General features: G+C 37.5%; 1 protein-coding gene across 1 annotated transcript; it reads right to left on the bottom strand.

Moving 5' to 3' along the window:
• Positions 1-1,451: 1,451 nt before the first annotated feature.
• LOC127160274 (tripartite motif-containing protein 16) lies at positions 1,452-17,419 on the bottom strand. Its single transcript, XM_051102936.1, has 3 exons — positions 17,268-17,419; positions 6,594-6,640; positions 1,452-6,509 (listed from the first exon to the last, which is right to left on the bottom strand). Exons 1-3 carry the CDS (start codon positions 17,399-17,401, stop codon positions 5,989-5,991), a joined length of 702 nt encoding a protein of 233 aa, XP_050958893.1. The 5' UTR covers positions 17,402-17,419; the 3' UTR covers positions 1,452-5,988.
• Between the last annotated feature and the right edge of the window lie 1,470 nt (positions 17,420-18,889).

Here is an 18,889-nt window from a genome sequence, read left to right as displayed (position 1 = left end):
AGAGGTCAATTTCCTGTTTGGACCGGATGCAGCTGAAGTGAAGACATCTGTGCTGTGGACCTGCTAGTTTGAAGCGACTGTTATGTGAAAGGTGAGTTATACTGTTGTTTAATCGAATTTTTAAAAAGTTTATGGCTCACGTTGGCTTGTTTGGGCATGTTTTGTAAGAGCATCAGAGCTTGTTTTACAGTCTTAAAGCAGCTAGCACGTGATGCTAACGGTGCTAGCGAATTTCTGCTGATTGAATACAGTCAGACGAGAATCGTCGATTTTTGTCATCTTTAACTTGCTTTCATTTGCAATATAGTTTTAACTGTATTGCAAAATAGCATATCTGTAATAATAATCTGCTGGGTTTAAAGAGATTAATAAACAAAGAGATCCAGATGTGTACGTTTTACTCCTGAATAGTAACTTGCAATATCAGTCAAACATTTTTGTACAGTACGATTTTTTTTAAGTCTCTTCTGCTCACCAAGCCTGCATTTATTTGATCCAAAATACAGCCAGAACAGCAGTAATAGCGTAAATTTTTTGTATTATTTAAAGTAAGTATTTATTTGAATATTTTAAAATGTAATTGGTTCCTGTGATCAAAGCTGAATTTTCAGCATCATTACTCCAATCTTTAGTGTCTCATGATCCTTCAGAAATCATTATAATATGCTGATTTGTAGTGTTGGGTTCGAGTATACCTAAGTCGAGTCCGAGTCGAGTCCGAGTCTTTTACCAATCGAGTCCGAGACGAGTCCGAGTCCGAGTCCAAAATGGGCCGAGTCGGACTCAAGTCCAAGTCCCAAAGGGCCGAGTCAGAGTCGAGTCCGTCCGAGTCCAAGGAAACACTACTGTTTGTCAGTATCTTAACATTGCTTTAATCCAAGGGTGCCCAAACTCGGTCCTGGAGGGAGGTGTCCTACAGATTTTAGCTCCAGCCCCAATTAAACACACCTGAACCAGCTAATCAAGCTCTTTCTAGGCATACTAGAAACCCCCTGGCAGGTGTGTTGAGGCAAGTTGGAGCTAAACCAAGGACCAGGACTAAGTTTGGGCACCCCTGTTTTTAACCTTTACAACTAGAAAAATGCAATGTCAGTTGAAATGTAAGGAAAACAAACCTCTAGTGGATCTTGCCATTTTGATTTTTGATTTCACAACATCTCATAAGTGTCCATGCTCTGCTTAGCAAACTTAAAGTCATGTAACAGAAGTTATGGCTGATCTATGTAATGTGACATATTTTAGAGTGAAAAAGGTTTTACAATTTGAAAAATTATAGGGCAAGACTTGACTTTATTCATCGATATAGTAAATGTATAAATTCAAGGGTGGGGGTAAAGGAGTAGGTATCTTGGTGAATGGGACCTTAAGAGCAGAAAACATGTAGCCTCTTGCAGCACCTCTTTTATTTCGGATTGTGGCTGTGTGTGTTTTGGGTTGTATATGACTTTTTTTTTTCTTCTTGAATGAAAATGAGGTTGTGAGGGATAAACCTAGTCTTCACAATGGCACACACTGTGTATAAAATACTTTCCACAAGTCACAGCAAACTCACACCTGTTTTATTTTTGAATGCATTTATAGTTACATTAATAACAATAAATTGCATTATATAAGGAATAATTGATGATGGGCCATTTAATTATTAGAAAATCATGCACACCCAAGATGGTTTTGGACCCATAAAAACTGTTGCTGCAAAGATGTATATAATAATAAATTTTATAATAATAATAAATGTAAATAATAATAATTTCAACACAGAAAAAACTAATCAATCAATGTAAGTAAAACATTCTCGAGCTCAAGGCAAGTAAACACTCCAAGTATTACTTACAAGCAAACGTATTAATACATATATTAATCAAAAATACAAATGAAATAATATTTTTAAAAATAGAATTTTTTTTAAATAGAATTGTAGGGTTTTTTTGCAAGTTTTTTTTTTTTTATGTAGGTCTATATAAAGACTACTACAGAAATAAACTAGACATTTCACGAAGTAATAAATGTTAAAATAAAACACTGCAAAATCTTCACTGTATACAGGTTTATGCTGCTGTCGCTTAAGATCTGACGCACAGATCAAATATTTTGACGCATCAGTATTTCTCCCAGTTGTTTAGGTTTACTTAAGACAAAACCGACTTCATTTACATGAATAACCGGATCTGAAAGGTACAACAGCATATCATCGGCATATAAGGATACTCTATGTTCTATGCCCCAACTATTAATGCCAGTAAAATGCTGTGAGCATCTTAATGCTATTGATAGGGGCTCGATGGCTAAAGTAAAAAGTAAGGGGCAAAGAGGGCATCCTTGTCTTGTACCCCTTGATAGGGAAAAAGACTCTGAACGCACTCTATTTGTAGTTAACGATGCTTTAGGGGAAAAGTATAATAACTTAATCAGTGAAAGAAAATGTGTTCCAAAGCCGAATCTTTCCAACACAGAAAATAAGTATTTCCATTCTACCCTGTCGAACGCTTTTTCAGCGTCTAATGAAACAGAGGGACTGAGGGACAGGGTCCTGAGAAAGTTTAGATGAGTGGATTACCCCTAGTAATCTCCGGATATTACTAAAAGAATGACGACCACTGACAAAACCTGTTTGGTCTTTTGAAATCAGTTTCTCTATAACTGTGTCTAAACGTAAAGCAAGGACTTTTGCCAAGATTTTAATGTCAGAATTTAGGAGAGAGATTGGTCTGTAGGAATTACATTTCAAGGGATCCTTATCAGGTTTTAACAAAAGAATAATGTTTGCTACATTTAAGCTTTGTGGCAAGCTACCCCTTCCCAAAGAATCCTCAAACATATCAAGAAGAATAGGGGCTAATTTATCTGCAAATTTTTTTAAAAAAGTCTATTGGGTAGCCACCAGGGCCAGGAGTTTTTGTTTTGCATAGATAGTAATTGCACTTAAAATTTCTTCTTTTTGTATAGGTTTCTCCAAATAGGTTTTCTGCACAGAATTCAGAGTGGGTATCTCTATATTGTCTAAAAATTCCAACATTTCAGAGTTAGATTCAGGGCTTTCAGAAGTATACAAATTTAAAAAGTAGTTCTTAAAAGTATTATTAATTTCAATTGGATTAACTATTAAATCATTATCACTGTTGCAAATTTGAGGTATAAGTTGAGAAGCAGCTTTAGATTTTAATTGGTGTGCTAAAAGATCCCCTGCTTTTTCTCCGTGTCCATATATATATCCTCTAGAACATAACAAACTCCATTAAGTTTTATTTGTTGATAGAAGATTATACTGAACTTGAAGGTTCAACCTTTCCTTATATAGTTCCGGTGAGGGGGACATGGAGTATAGGCCATCTAATCTTTTAATAGAATCAATCAAATCATCTAGGTTTTGTTTACGTTTTTTATTTAGGGTTGACGTACATATACGATGTAGATGCTGATATAGATTCTGACCTGTTGTGTAATAGAAAATTGTCTATAGCTGTGGTTACGAATGTACAAAATGCAGGATCTGATAATAAGGACGTATTTAATCTCCACAAAGGCCGTTCATTATACCTCAAATTGCAAATAAGATCTAATTGCACAGGAGCATGGTCTGATTCCACAATAGGTAAATATTCTATTTGTCCTACAGAAGAAAGGAGAAATTTAGCTATAAAGAAGTAATCGATTCTTGAATAAGAGTGGTGAACTTGTGAGAAATAGGAATATACTCTACTCTGTGGAAACAGGAATCGCCAAGGATCAACGGCTCCCACATGATCTATGAATGTAGATAGAGCTTGGGCCATCTTAGAGCGGGATAAAGATTTGGGATTAGAGTGGTCAAGGGATGGATCCAGTACACAATTTATGTCACCATCAAAAATCATGAGATGAGAGTTTAGGTCTGGCAGTAAAGAAACAAGCTTATTAATAAAACTCACATCATCCCAGTTAGGGGCATACACGTTAACTAATAGGACAGGGACTTTATATAACATCCCAGAGACTATAACATATCTTCTCTGAGGATCTGCAATAGTAGCAGAGGCTGTAAATTGGATGTTTTTGTGTATCAAAATGGCAGTGCCCCTTGCTTTAGAGTTAAAACTAGAGTGAAAGATTTGCCCCACCCATGATTTCCTAAGTCTAAGATGATCACTAATGCGCAAGTGGGCTTCTTGTAAATATATTATTTCAGATTAATTTTTTTTAAATATGCAAAAATTCTGCCTCTTTTAGTTGGGCCATTTAGGCCTTTAACATTCCAACTAACAAATCTAACTTTTGACCTCCCAGAAAATTTTGCTGAATTGGCTGTATCAAACATGGGCATATATCAATTTAACTGGGCAATCACAGAACAAAGATGCAATCAGCAACATACATAATTCCTCACTGTTAAGTTCTTCTGAGAGCATAGCATAAAACAAAACTTTTCCAACACTTTTTGGGTAAACATGACACAAACACACAAACTTCCCAACATATTCCCTATGCTTGTTTCCCCAACTGAAACAAGCTGCAGAAACCTATTTAACTTACATGGCTCCCGATTATCCAGTCTTTTCCTCTCAACCTTCTTGAGGAATTCCAAGCCACAGTGTATACTTGGAGTTCAGTATAGCGTCATTACTACACTTTGTACGACATAAGCTTTAAGGCAATCAACAGAAACATGCGTCTTTTCTTAAATTGTTAGATAATTTTCGATAGAAAAAAAAAAAAAACAATAAAATAAATCACCACATTGCCTTAAGTATATTCACAGTGTCTTGTAACTTCGCAGTCAGTGTGTTACGGCCAAAGCCAGTCTTTAGTCCTGTGCAAGAATGTGCGTCTTGTAAAAAGCCTCAGCAGCCTCAGGTGAGTCGAAAGTGTGAGTTTCCTCTCCGAATTTCACACGAAGACGGGCAGGATGCAGAAGCTGAAACTTTATACCTTTCTGATAGAGGGATTGTTTAACTTATTTGAAACCGGCGCGTTTCTTCGTTAAAGCTGTGCTCGTATCCTGGTAGAATCGTAGTGACACACCGTTGAATTTAACATCATGTCACCTGGCCCACTGAAGTGCCCTTTCCTTTTCCTGATATCGGTGGAAGCAGACAATGAATGGTCTTGGTGGTTGCCCTGCTCCAGGTCTGGGGCGAAGTGCACGATGCACACACTCAAGCTCGGGAGGGCTGTTAAACACGCTCTCCATGGAATCTTTCATCAGCCCAGACACGAATCCAATGGGGTCTTTTCCATCCTCACCGCCTTCCGGAATGTTGATAATACGCAGGTTAGCCCTCCTAGATCTGTTCTCAAGATCATCAATTTGGTCAAGAAGAGATGAGTTTTGTGCCTTCAAGGATTTGCTCGTTGCTTCCACGGCAACGAGCCTTTCAAAATTTTCTCCGACCAGTATTTCAGTAGACGCAAGTCTGTGTTGAAATGAACCAACTGTCTCACGTAGCGTGTCAAGAGATGCTTGCAACGGCTTGATTGAATCTTGAATTAAACTTGCCATGTCTTCTTTTAAACTGGTCCGCTGTTTTTACAGTTCGGAGATTAGCCGACTCATTGACAAGTTATCCGTATTGTCTTTTACAGGTGTATCCTTGTTGCTAGCAGTATCGTTAGCCGCCATAGCTGCTAGCTTTCCTGCTAGGGTAGCACCTGATTGTGTTGCTGGTGCAGTACTTTGCTTCTGCTTCGAGTTGCTCATTTCTCTTTCTGGACTAAGTGTAGTTCTTATATTTTATGTTGTAAAGCAATTAAATGAAGAAAAGAAGACACATTAATAAGTTTAAAAGAAGTGTGGCTGGGAGCTCTTCGTCTTTGCTGCTCCCTCTTACATTGCTAAACCTCAAGTCCCTATATGAGGATTTCTGACACATTTATTCTGACTGTTATTTGAGTGACAGAAGTTGAGCTGCAGTATTAATGTCATGAAGAGACTCAATAACATCTCACTGTTACTGATTCATCATCAGCTCAAAGTATTATGGGTAGAATCTCTCATCAGTCTGTTCTGATTCATCAACACAGTTTCACTAATGATTTATAACCAACAGTAAACCCAGGATAGAGCGTCTGAGTGAATGTGGCCTGGACTGTGTGGATGAGGCTCATTGTGTCAGAGACGCTGTAGAAGGACAGAGTTCCTGCACTCACATCCACATACACTCCTATTCTACTGATGATGGGCTTCACGGGGAGAACAGTCTCTATCTTATTGTGTCTGAATGAGTATCTGTCAGGAGAGCAGATCAAACTCCAGGACTGATCATTATTTCCAAACCAACACTCATCACCCTGTCCCTTCCTGCTGATGCTCTTATATGACACTGATATAAACACACCAGTATCTCCACTCCACTCGATCTCCCAGTAACAGCATCCACAAACACTCTCTCTACACAACACCTGATACACATCAAATCTGTCTGGATGATCAGGATACCACTGATACTCATCCACACGTGTCACCTTTCTGTTCTCCTCAGACAGACTGAGGTATTTGTTTGCTGTGTTTGGATCCAGTGTGAGAAAACAAACCCCTGAACACAAGAACAGACACATTTATAACACGACAACAATCACTACAGCTGTGTGTGTGTGTGTGTGTGTGTTTGTAGACGTACATTTCTTCAGTCCTGCTGTAATCCTGGATTCTCCTCCATGATCCACACTAGAAAACACACACACACACACACACATTCAGTCAGTCAACAAAAGGCTTTTGCTAGGGAGTTGCCAAGGTACTCAAGATGGTTGCTAGGGAGTTGCTATGTAGTTGCCAAGGTACTTGGGTTGTTGCTATGCAGTTTCTAAGACACTCAGTGTGGTTGCTGGGGGGTTATTATGTAGTGGCTAGGGTGTTCTGGGTGGTTTCTAGAGTGTTTCTATGCAGTTGCTAAGGTGCTTGGGGTGGTTGCTAGGCTGTTGCTATATGGTTGCTAAGTTACTTCCTGTGTGGTTGATAACACATTCTGGGTGGTTGCTAGGGTGTTGCTATATGGTTGCTAGGGTACTTGGAGTGGTGGCTAGGCTGTTGTTATATGGTTGCCAAGGTACACAAGGTGGTTGCTAGGGTATATGGTGTGGTTGCTAGTAGGGCTGTGTATCTGGATACGGGACTGCAGTGAATTTCAGCAGAATTGAGTGAAACAGCTGTTTATTACACACTGATAACTACAGGCAGAGCAGACAGTTGAGCTCATATATTCATAAAATGACCTTTACATTGCTGGTAGGTGATCACTGCACAAATAATAACACAATTTAGTTTACAAAGTGTTGTAAACGAATGCACTGTCTTCACTGTAGTTCACACACATTCAGACACTGAAACTACATCACTGTTATTTGAATCATTTAAAGTCACAGCTGCACTGATAAATCATAAACACAGCAAAATGGAAGTAATTCATACATACAGTCTCTCTTTTTCTCGTAAACATACACTTGATCAATGACACTTCTGAGAGTAGAATATGAAGTGTTGATCGCTAAACTGCAACGAAAGTTTATGGTGTTTTCAAAAAGCAGTGCTTTTATCTACAGTGGAGAGAGAGCACGTTCACATGGTTGCCCGGTTGACAAAAATAGGGAACACATTTAGCAGATATTTGAATATTACAAATGTGAAGCTCTGTTTCAGTGATTACGTCTCTTTATATCGGGCAACCTCAGTTGTGTTCCTCAGTGACCAGATTCAACTTTGTAGTAGCCTATAATATACTCTATTCACTGCTTTTCTGTTTTATTCAAATAAAGTGCGCTCCACTGCTTTGCACCTGCTGTGAAACTGATACACAAACAGCTGCATCAATACCCTTATCAAGTAGTACTTTGTCATATGTACTGAACACAGCCCTAGTTCCCAGGGTCTTGCTATGCTGTTGTAAATAGATAAATTGTTGTTGTTAAATAAATTGTTGTGAACTATTATTACAACTTAAAATAACTCAGAATGATTTAAAAAATAAATCAGAGTTATTTCTGAAGGATCATGTGACTGTGAAGACAATGAAGACTGAAGTAATGGCTGATAAAAAACAACTTTGCATCAGAGCAATACATTTTATTTTTAAAGTATTTTAAAAAAGAAAACTTTTTTTATATTGCAATTATATTTCCGTATATTACTGTTTTATCTTTATTTTTGATCAAATAAATACAGCCTTGATGAGGAACTTTTTTTAAAAAACATTAGAATCTACTGATCCCAAAGTTTATTAAGTGTCTAATATATATCTTTTTTGTTTGTTTGTTTTTAGGTTTTCATCTCCGGTTAAGTGTACGCTGGCGTGTCCATCTGCCGCTGCTCTCCAGTACGTTGTTGTGGTCTGCTGTGTTTCTGTGTAACTTCCTCTGCATGACTAGTTGGATTTTGTTGGATTATATTGGTGCATTGGCTGCTGTCTGTTGCATTTTCTGGGTTTTCTGTGGATCTACTGCTGCACGAATACTTGAATGTTATTTTGAACTACGCGCTCTCCTGGCCTTGGACAAGCCTGCCGCAGTGAAGTTTTGCACTTGTCACACACTGCTTTATTTTGGGACTACCCTCAGCCTTGTGGCTGAAATCGTGGGATTGCAAATAAACCTCTTATTGATGTTTGCCAGCTGAAACTTCACTACAACTCCAACCTGCGAGCTTCACTGCTCTGACTTCCTGCCGATCAGAGCCGCTGGATTTACTATGACGGCAAATCTATGCCATTAATAACCGAGTGCACCACTGATACTGGCACGCGCGGTAAATCACATCCGCGAGAGGAAAACAGATCTACACATGAGGAAACGTGACCGCGAGGTCATGTCAAACCTCTGTGCGTCATCTTCTCTGCGCACAATACAAGCCCTCGCGCGCATGACATATCATCTGTGCACAATACAAGCCCTCGCACGCACGTGATCATTCCCACATCCTCGCACTTGATCTTCTCTCACCTGCTTTAAAACAGCAAGTCCCGCCCCACAACTGACAAAAATAAAAGTGTTCGCGCGAGCAGGTGAGAGAAGATCGAGCGCGAGGATGTGGGAATGATCACGCCGCGCGCAAGGGCTTGTATTGCGCGCAGAGAACGCCATATAGGCGCGCTATGGGTTGTATTGCGCGCAGAGAACATCACACGCGCGCAAAGGTGTGACATGAGCTCGCGGTTCCCGTTTCCTCACGTGTATATTGTTTTCCTCTCGTGAACATTATTTACCACGTGTGCCAGCATCAGTGGTGCGCTCGGTTATTAATGGCATAGATTTGCTGTCATAATTTACCGGTGAGTGAGGGTACACTTTCTCTCCGGTCGAGGCATTTAGCGATCAGTGGGTGGTGAGGGCTTGGTAATCTTTAATCAAGGGTTGCTGGTCCCGTTCCCTGTCTTCTGCTTCTCTGCGGCGATTATGCTCCGCGGTGTGAGCCAGATTGTGTAGATGGTTGGTGCTGGCTATTTTACTTTATTTTAACAAACTGGGTTTTTATCGGGAAAATCCCACTTTACTCGTTCATAATTGGCTGTGCATCGGCACCAACAGGATGTATATTTACACTGCTTCGGAACTATTAAGCCTGAATTCAGCCTCTCCTTTGTCTGCAGAATCTTACAAAATCTGTACCTCTCTAGGAATTGCACGTCATCCCCGGTGTCCATCGGGGGTCTCGTCGTATTTATGAGAAGTCTCACACAGGCCCGGCTCCATGTGGGGGCCAGGGTGGGCCTGGCCCACCCAATCAAAAGTTTGGCCCACCCTGGCCCCACACTACATACTTAACAGCCAATCACGAAAATTGGAGCGATATTCAGTTAAGCTAGATTTTATTTTTTATTTTTTTCTTGTATTGTATATAGTTTTTGTGCTATCAATATGCAGGGTATGAAATCGCTTTTGCGCTGTTTACTTTCACTTTTGATTTTGTGATTAACGCACACTCTGTATAAAGGATGTTTGTCATTGCCACGGCAAACAAAGTAAATATTACATGAGTGGTTAAACGATTGCAGAAATGCATTATGTTGTTTAACATTATGTATCTTGGAAACGAGCTGGCAGAAGAAATCACACAGAACAGAACTAAATGTTAACATTTCATAAACAATTAAGTAAACGATTAAACAATTTAATAATTCAATTGAAAACATAAAGCCATTGATACGACAACTAAAAACAACAATAATAATGAAGTTAATACCTGAATTTTAATATTCATTAGGATTCATTTTTATTTGTCGCCAATACGACCGTATTGTATGTTTAAATGCTGAAAATACGTAAGTATTTGTACGTTTACATGCTGTTTTAGTGTCTGGAAAAAACATAAATAAATGTACCAATTTTTTTATGTTAAATACATACCTATTAGCATGAGATCACGCTGGTACAGCAGATGCTCTCAGTTTAGAATTGTATGCCTATGTTTTCCAACTGAACTAATGATTTTTATTTCTATAAAAATGCTAAACGTCAGTGAAGGCGCAAGTAATGTAATCAGTGTATGATCATACACCGTGTAACACCAAGTACCCCAGGTGAAAAAAATGTGCAGTTCCATTATGTAAAGTATTCTATTTTCACACATTAATTTTGTACTTAATATACTACAAATTATTCTTTAGTAAGATAGTATAGATAGATACATAGTATACTCAGCTGTGCTATTTTGAGACACTATGAATAGACCTTATAAACTAAAATGTGCTTTTAACACACTATCTCTGTATTAAAATTATGTATGTATTTAACACCATTCTCAGAGTTTTTGTCAACACTGGTACCTTGTTGTGACAGATTGTTAATCCTGGGAGATTTCAATATTCATATTTGTTGTAAAACACAACCTTTAGTCAAGGAATTTTTGTGTTTGGTGGACTCCTTTAATTTGACACAGCTAGTTTCAGGTCCTACTCATGTAAAAGGCCATATGCTTGATCTGGTATTAACATCTGGTTTTCATGTGAGCAATGTTGAGGTTTTAGACTCTGGCTGTTCTGATTATAGTTTTGTTTTATTTGAATCCCTGCAGTTACATCCCGCCTCTCCTCCCCCAGAGAGCTGGCATCTTACTCGTGTGATTACTACTTCTACAATTAAGCAATTTGAAGAGATTTATGCTTCCTCATATCTCTCTCAAATTACAGATGTGTTAACTACTACAATGGATCAATCACAGCTGACGGAAGTGTTTAATACAACTTGTGCTGATATTCTGGACCAGGTAGCTCCACTCAAATTACTGACAAAAAGGACAGATATCCAAAGGACAGATATCCAGCCCTGGCTAAATGATCATACCCTATTAGGCAGCAATGCAGGAAAGCAGAGCATAAGTGGAAGAAAGATAAACTCAGGGTCTCGTATGACATGTTCTGTGAATCCTTTTTGAATTTCCAAACTGCTGTTAACAAGGCTAAATCAAATTATTTCTCTGAAATAATTGTTAAAAATGGCCATAGGCCTAAGGTCATTTTTAGAACAATCGATTCGCTCCTGAACCCTACAACAGTAGGCTACTCTGCAGCTACAGCTTGCGAAAAGTTCCTTGAATTTTTTGTGGATAAAATTCAGGACATTAGAGCGCAAATATCCCCCCGTTTGTGGGTTATTCTGAACCCCTTTTGTCTTCTACTTCTTTCAGACATTTTGACTCCGTTTTGCTCAGTCAGCTGCAAGATATAGTTTCTTCATTGAAACCTACAAATTCTCCAATATATATCATTCTGTCACATTTTCTTAAAGATATTTTTAATTTGGTTGCCCCCATTATGTTGGCTATTATAAATAGCTCTCTGACCAGTGGAGTGGTTCCCACAAGTTTCAACCATGCCATGGTACAGCCTCTCCAGAAAAAAACTTAATTTGGACCCTGATATCTTAAATAATTACAGGCCCATTTCTAAGTTGCCATTTCTATCAAAAAATCTGGAAAAGGATATCTATTTACAGCTTTCCTCTTATCTGACTGACTATAACCTGCTTGATACATTTCAATCAGGATTTAGGGCTATTCATAGTACAGAGACTGCTTTGTTAAAAGTAACAAATGATATACTGTGCTGCTTGGATGCCGGAGACGGGGTCTTAGTTCTTTTAGATCTCAGTGCAGCTTTGACACAATAGATCACTCCAATTTATTAAATCGTCTTGAGAGAGTTGCTGGCATTCAGGGGGCTGCATTAAGTTGGTTCGCATCATATCTTAAAGGTTGAACTTTTTCAGTTAATATGGGTCAGCACAATTCATCTTCAACACTGATCACATGTAGTGTCCCACAAGGTTCCATCTTGAGTCCTCTGCTTTTTTCTAAATATATGCTTCCATTTGGCTCTATCTTTCAGAAACATGATGTGTCTTATCACTGTCATGCTGACGATACACAATTTTTTTCTTCCTGTCAAATCTAGTAATGGAAACTCTATTGTAAATCTTATTTCCTGTCTAGAGGAAGGTAAAATCTGGTTGTCAGAAAACTTAGTTAAAAAGTTAAAGTTAAATGAAGACAAAATTGAGGCAATTGCTTTTGGATCATCGTGTGTCATTAATATTGGGAGCAACTAGGTTCCCTGTCTTTAACACTGCACAAGAGAGTCAAGAACCAGGTGTTGTCTTTGATTCTGATCTATTATTTGACAGGCAGATAAATTCTGTCGTCAAAGGAAGCTTCTTTCATCTCAGATTCATCGTCAATTTAAAAAAGTTCCTTTCAAAGAAGGACCTAGAAGTAGTGACCCATGCTGTAATTACATCATGGCTTGATTACTGCAATAGACTATATATGGGTGTATCTCATTCCTCTATACATCGTTTGCAGTTGGTCCAGAACACGGAACCTAGAATTTGGACAACCACTAGAAAGAGGGAGCACATTATTCCTTGAATTGGCTACCAGTTAAATACAGAGTTGATTTTAAGGTCTTGCTGCTCGTTTATAAAGCTCTGCATGGGCAAACACCTCAGTATATTACTGATCTCCTCAAACCACATTCTGTGTCAAGATCTCTCTGCTCTTGTAACAAATTGCTTCTTTCTGTTCCCCGGTCCCGTTTAAAGGGTGACCGAGCTTTTGCAAATGCAGCACCTAAGCAGTGGAATGCACTTCCAGTTGTTGTGAGATCCTCTCCCACATTGGACACTTTTAAATCTAGATTGAAGACTCATTTATTCTCTTTAGTCTATGGTGTGGCCTGAGATTATTGGAGGTATATTGTTGTTTATGGTTCATCTTGCATGCTTGTATTTTATGAGTTTTATTTATTTGTTAGTACTTTTTTATTGTTATTTATGGTTTATATATTGTACTTTGCACTTTGGTACAATGCTTGTTGTTTTAAAATGTGCTTTATAAATAAATGTGAACCTGAACTTTAAGAAAAGGTCTGTATCAATGATACCAATACTACGAAAGCCTTGAAATATATCACCTGATCTATGTCTTGAGGTGTGGTAACTGTAGTATAAAAGGGATAATTAGTATAACTCCGGGTGATGCAGCCATGACCCAAAGCAGGTGTATTTTTCTAATAATTTAATTATTTAGTCAATTATTCCTTAAAAAATTGAGAGCTTTAAATTTTAACATTTATTAGACTTTTTAAAAATAACAACTTCTTTCATTTAAATGAACTGAAAACAACCTTCACCTAAACTCATTATAATAATTGTCATATTTGGCCCTTCAGCAAGTAGGAAATATACAGAAATTGAAAAAAAGTTATCAAAAACTAAATTCTATGATTAAATATAGATGAACCCTTAAAGCTATAAAAGTAATTGATTTTCTCTCTCTTTTTTTTTCTTTGATTTATAGACATCACAGCAGCTGGGTTATTAGCTTACTTTGGCTTTCAAGAAAAAAAGATTTGCAGCATTTTACTGTTACTCGTAAGTGTAATTCAGGATTGTGAAACTGCAGCTTCATGCTTTCTCAAAATAAATGCGATCTGCATTCTTCTGACTTCCATTTCTCCGTGCTTACACTTTTGGCACGTTCTTTTCGCTAAAATACGGTCAAAAGCACTGCAAGCCTGTGAACAGTGATTTGCACACGAAAACAACAGTTTAAAGATCTGCAAAACAGATGGACTGCGTAGGACCAATCTGTATGTGTAAAAAACAAACTGTTGCAAATGTCTAAATGACTTGTTTTGTATGTAGGACACAAAGCTGCCGAAATAATCCGATATGTACAGCTCCGTCTTTCTTTTTATCTGCGCTTACACTTTTGGCATGATTCTCTCACTCACTGAGTTTTGCAAGCGTGAGGGGGAGGGCGGTTCCACCACCTTTTTGTAGCCAATCAAATGAGACTCTCGCGGACTCCATTTACTCTTATCTGATTGGTTCAATAAACACATCACACGCCAAATCATTTATCTTCATTTAGTTCTCGCTGCCACTCGCTACTGGTGGAATGGTACTTTTAATTTACATATACATTAAAATAAATAAATAAACAACAACTTAATTAAAACATGATACTTTATAAGTTGTGTACCATTAGGCTAGACTCTCATGTGTTCATCCTGAATTGTTAGCTGGTGTTAACATTATTGGATTGGTTTGGGATTATATGTTAAAGTGAAAAAAAAATATTGACTATATTGAACCAAATTTTAGTTAAAAAATTTGAGTCGTCCCTGATCAGTAGACAGGTGAAATTAGGCATTACAAATTATGCTGCTAGTGCAGATATAGGCCATGTTTAACACTAGCACCGCCAGGGGTCGCAGTACACCTAAAAACCTCCAACGGGTAAATTTTACCAAAGCACGACTACCGTTTTTATAGGCCTAAAGAACATTTTATTTTAGTGTATTATGCCACTGTTTTCACAAAAATATAGGCATAATATAAATGCCACGGTTTTTTTTTTAATCTTTTTTATCTAAACCATTTTTAGAGGATTGTAAATTACACCATTTTAGTAAAAGTCAATGACTGGGAGACTTGAATGTTTTATTCAAAGTCTGTTATGTAGGCTACATTTAAAACAGCCACGGGTAAAATATACCCCATGGTAGTTTTAGGACTAAGTATCATCAAAATTACAATATAACAGTAAACTATCATATATTGCCTGTTGAGGAGGAAAAGGACACAGCTCAAAATTCAGTATGAACACATAGCCTGGTACACAAATTATATAGTGTTTTTATTTTATTTTATTTTTAATGTATGTCTACATTAAAAGCACCATTCCACCGGAAGCGAGAACTAAATGAAGATAAATGATTTGGCGTGTGATGTGTTTATTGAACCAATCAGATAAGAGTAAATGGAGTCCGCGAGAGTCTCATTTGATTGGCTACAAAAAGGTGGTGGAACCGCCCTCCCCCTCACGCTTGCAAAACTCAGTGAGTGAGAGAATCGTGCCTTTAGAAATCCATCTTTGTGGGTTACATAATGAAAAAGTTTTTGTTTTCGATTTGTTTTATTCGTTAACCAATAATTTACAGCTTTCTATTTATATATACTATATATTTATAATGTCTGTGAGGCATGTATTCGCAGAGTTTCAGTTCATTTTTGTGAAGCGCTCCTGTTCAAGAACGAGACGGCAGAAAGCTTTATTTTATAAAAGCACTTTTTGTAACGTTTTGTTAATATTGTGAGTGCACACAAATAAAAGTAGACCCTTTACAGTTCCGAATGATGTATTACTCTTACCTATGTGAGAAAATTTTTTCAATTGCAAATAGTTTTTAAATTGTTTCCACTGAAAAAAAAAAAAAAAAATCAAGCGTTGGCACTGGCCCTCCATGTCAAAGCGCACTTCAGCTTCCACTTTCTGCACAAATGTTTGGATATGCACCTAATAGCATATCTAAGTTTAACGTTTAAACTTGTATTGTTATATACTTGAACTGTTTTACATCTATAGATTTTATTTTAGGCAAGTCGTGATGATTTCAGAAGGCAAACTGATAAACTGTCTTCTGCTGCCCGCTGTTCATTACTTTTAAAACAAAAACGTATGTTTAGCGAACAAAACATGCTCCAAACGTTTTTTTAAATTAACTTAATAAAAAAAATGAAACAAAATATTATCACTTTGCCATTACATACAAAACGGAATAGCTCAAATAGTAGTATAAGCTGTTTTGGGAGAATGGGGGGAAAGCTTGGGTCGGACTCTGGCTGTAATGCAGTGTGTGCAAAACCGAACTGAACAACTAGTTGTTAAGGAGATTTTTAATGTGCATAGATGTGTCTCTCTTCTGTAGTATGTGTATCCATGGGTGAATCACAGGGAAAGCAGTACCAGAGCAACAGGAGCCTTGACTTGCTAGAAACCATGCCAGATCTTGGTAGAAACCATAAAAAACGAAGTAAATCCAAATGCTTTATGCTAAAAATAAGACCAAAATATAGTGACTCATGTCGGCTTAGTTTGATAGCTCAATAAACCTGATCGCTTGTAATGAATGATCATGGCAACACAGACAGCATGCATTCTGTGAAGCAGCATGAACAAACATTAACAAAACACAATGCTTCCGTGCACAATAATTGCAGTTGTCTGAATTGACCACGGTTAGATGAAATAACCATGATCAGACGGTTATTTAATAATCACGACAGGCCTAGTTGTGAGTGGGGTGTCTAACCCTTTCTATGTTTCTATGTAAGTACTGGCACTTCTAATTGAGCTGAGGATGGGATTTAGCGAGTTTGAAGTGAAAATATTTGATGGACGTACACTAATGTGTCAAAAGCATTCACTCAGTATCATTATTTCATTTTTGACCAAGGTGGCTTTTAGCTGGTTTTGCATCTAAAATCTTTATATATATAAATAATAAATGGTTTTATGTCAGTTATTTCTGTTTTGTTTCTATCTTCTATCTCCATTAATTGTATGTAATAACAGCCAGTGCTCCACACAGATATCTGATCCCATCATCATTCAGTCTGTCTGGAATGACATGAAGAAACAGAAAAGGTACACTTGCAGGTAGGTTTCTTGAAGCACCTTGGAGACATTACCACAGTTCATCTGGATTGTCTCAGTTTTTTTTTCCAGATGATGATGGGATCAGATTATTACAATTAATGGTAAAATTAATGTTTGGAAATGTAAACCGATATTTTTTACTGATATTACAGCAGAAGACAGAATTAACACATTAAACCAGTTTTTAGCTGGTGAAAATACTAGTAGCCTAAGACTTCCACACAATATATAAATGTGTGTGTGTGTCTGTGCGTAAAATATGTAAATAGTATGTAAAGAGTATATGTGTACAGTATATATATAGCACATAGTCACTGAGGAATTGAAATAGAAAAGTCTAAAATGTTCCTGGTAGACATACTTGAGTTTGTCCAGTGAGCAGGTTGAATCCAACAGTTTTTCAGTGAGTAGTTTGACTCCTGAATCTCCTGGGTGATTGTAGCTCAGATCCAGCTCTCTCAGGTGTGAAGGGTTTGAACTCAGAGCTGAAGACATATAATGACAGCCTTTCTGTGTCACCATACAGCCAGACAATCTGAAAACACAGCAATAGTCCATGTGACAACCAGACAAATCTCTTTCACACATTTTAGCCATGAATTATTCCTATAGGGTTGTGTTATAAACAAATGTATATGGAAAAAAATCTGAAATGTCATGTGCACATTATAAATCATACGATGGAAATGCTGTCCAGTGGAGTTGTGTCACCAGTGTTACTGGTAAAACATCACTTAAAACACAGTTTAATTTAACTTTCTTTTTTCATCTATTTGATGTCATTTTCTACATTTTCTAATTGGTATTAATCACGTTTAGAAACAGGGACTAATGGGCGAAGAGTGAAATTGCCTTTTGTGTATTTTCACCTATTACTGAAGAAACCAGCTTCTGTTTGTTCTTAAAGGGATAGTTCACCCAAAAATGAAAATTTGATGTTTATCTGCTTACCCCCAGGACATCCAAGATGTAGGTGACTGTTTCTTCAGTAGAACACAAACAAAAGTTGAAAAAGTTGAAAAAGTTGAAAGTAAAAAAAAAAAACATACACAAACAAAACCCTGCGACTCGTGATGATACATTGATGTCCTAAGACACAAAACGATAAGTTTGTGTGAGAAACTGAATAGTATTTATGTCATTTTTACCTCAGATTTACCGCTATGTCCTACTGTCCTGAGCGCATGCACAGCATCTGGCATGTGACATGTGTATGCGCTCTGGCGTAGTATATGCAAACGTCGGAAGTGATCTGCGCTTATACGTCACTCACTGTTTACACTGCACAGAGATTGTGGGTATGACGGCAATTCAAAATGGCATTTACTTGCGCTTATCCTGATTGTTCAAACCGATTTAAAGCTAAAAGATTACATTTTCTTGCGAGAACTCATGCGGGATTGTTGACTTTTCACCGATTTCCAACTTCTGCTTGCTCTTCAGCTAGGTATCAACACGTCACATGCCAGATGCTGTGCATGCGCTCAGAGCAGTAGGACATAGCGGTGAATCAGAGGTAAAAAATGATATAAATACTGTTCAGTTTCTCACACAAACCGATCGTTATGTGTCTTAGGACATCAGTGTATTATCACGATACACTCGCAGGGTTTAATTTGCTTTTGTTTGTGTATGGTTTTTTTTTTTTTACTCTCAAAGGTTTGATAGCCATTGACTGCCATTATATGACTGACAGACAGATGAAAAATCCATCTGAAAATCCTCTAAATCCATCTGATATTTTTCTTTAAAATAAACATTTTTATCAGGCTCCTATGAATAGGCTTATTAGTACTGGCACTTCTAATTGAGCTGAGGCTGGGATTTAGCAAGTTTAAGGTAAAAGTATTTGATGGACATATACTACGTGACAAAAGCATTCACTCAGTATCATTATCTCATTTTTGACTAAGGTGGCTTTTAGCTGGTTTTGCATCTGAACTCTTCATATATATATACACACACACAAATGTATATATATAC

Source organism: Labeo rohita, unplaced genomic scaffold (genome assembly GCF_022985175.1).
Source record: "Labeo rohita strain BAU-BD-2019 unplaced genomic scaffold, IGBB_LRoh.1.0 scaffold_312, whole genome shotgun sequence".
NCBI lineage: Eukaryota > Metazoa > Chordata > Actinopteri > Cypriniformes > Cyprinidae > Labeo > Labeo rohita.
This window is presented reverse-complemented; position numbering and strand designations above follow the sequence as displayed.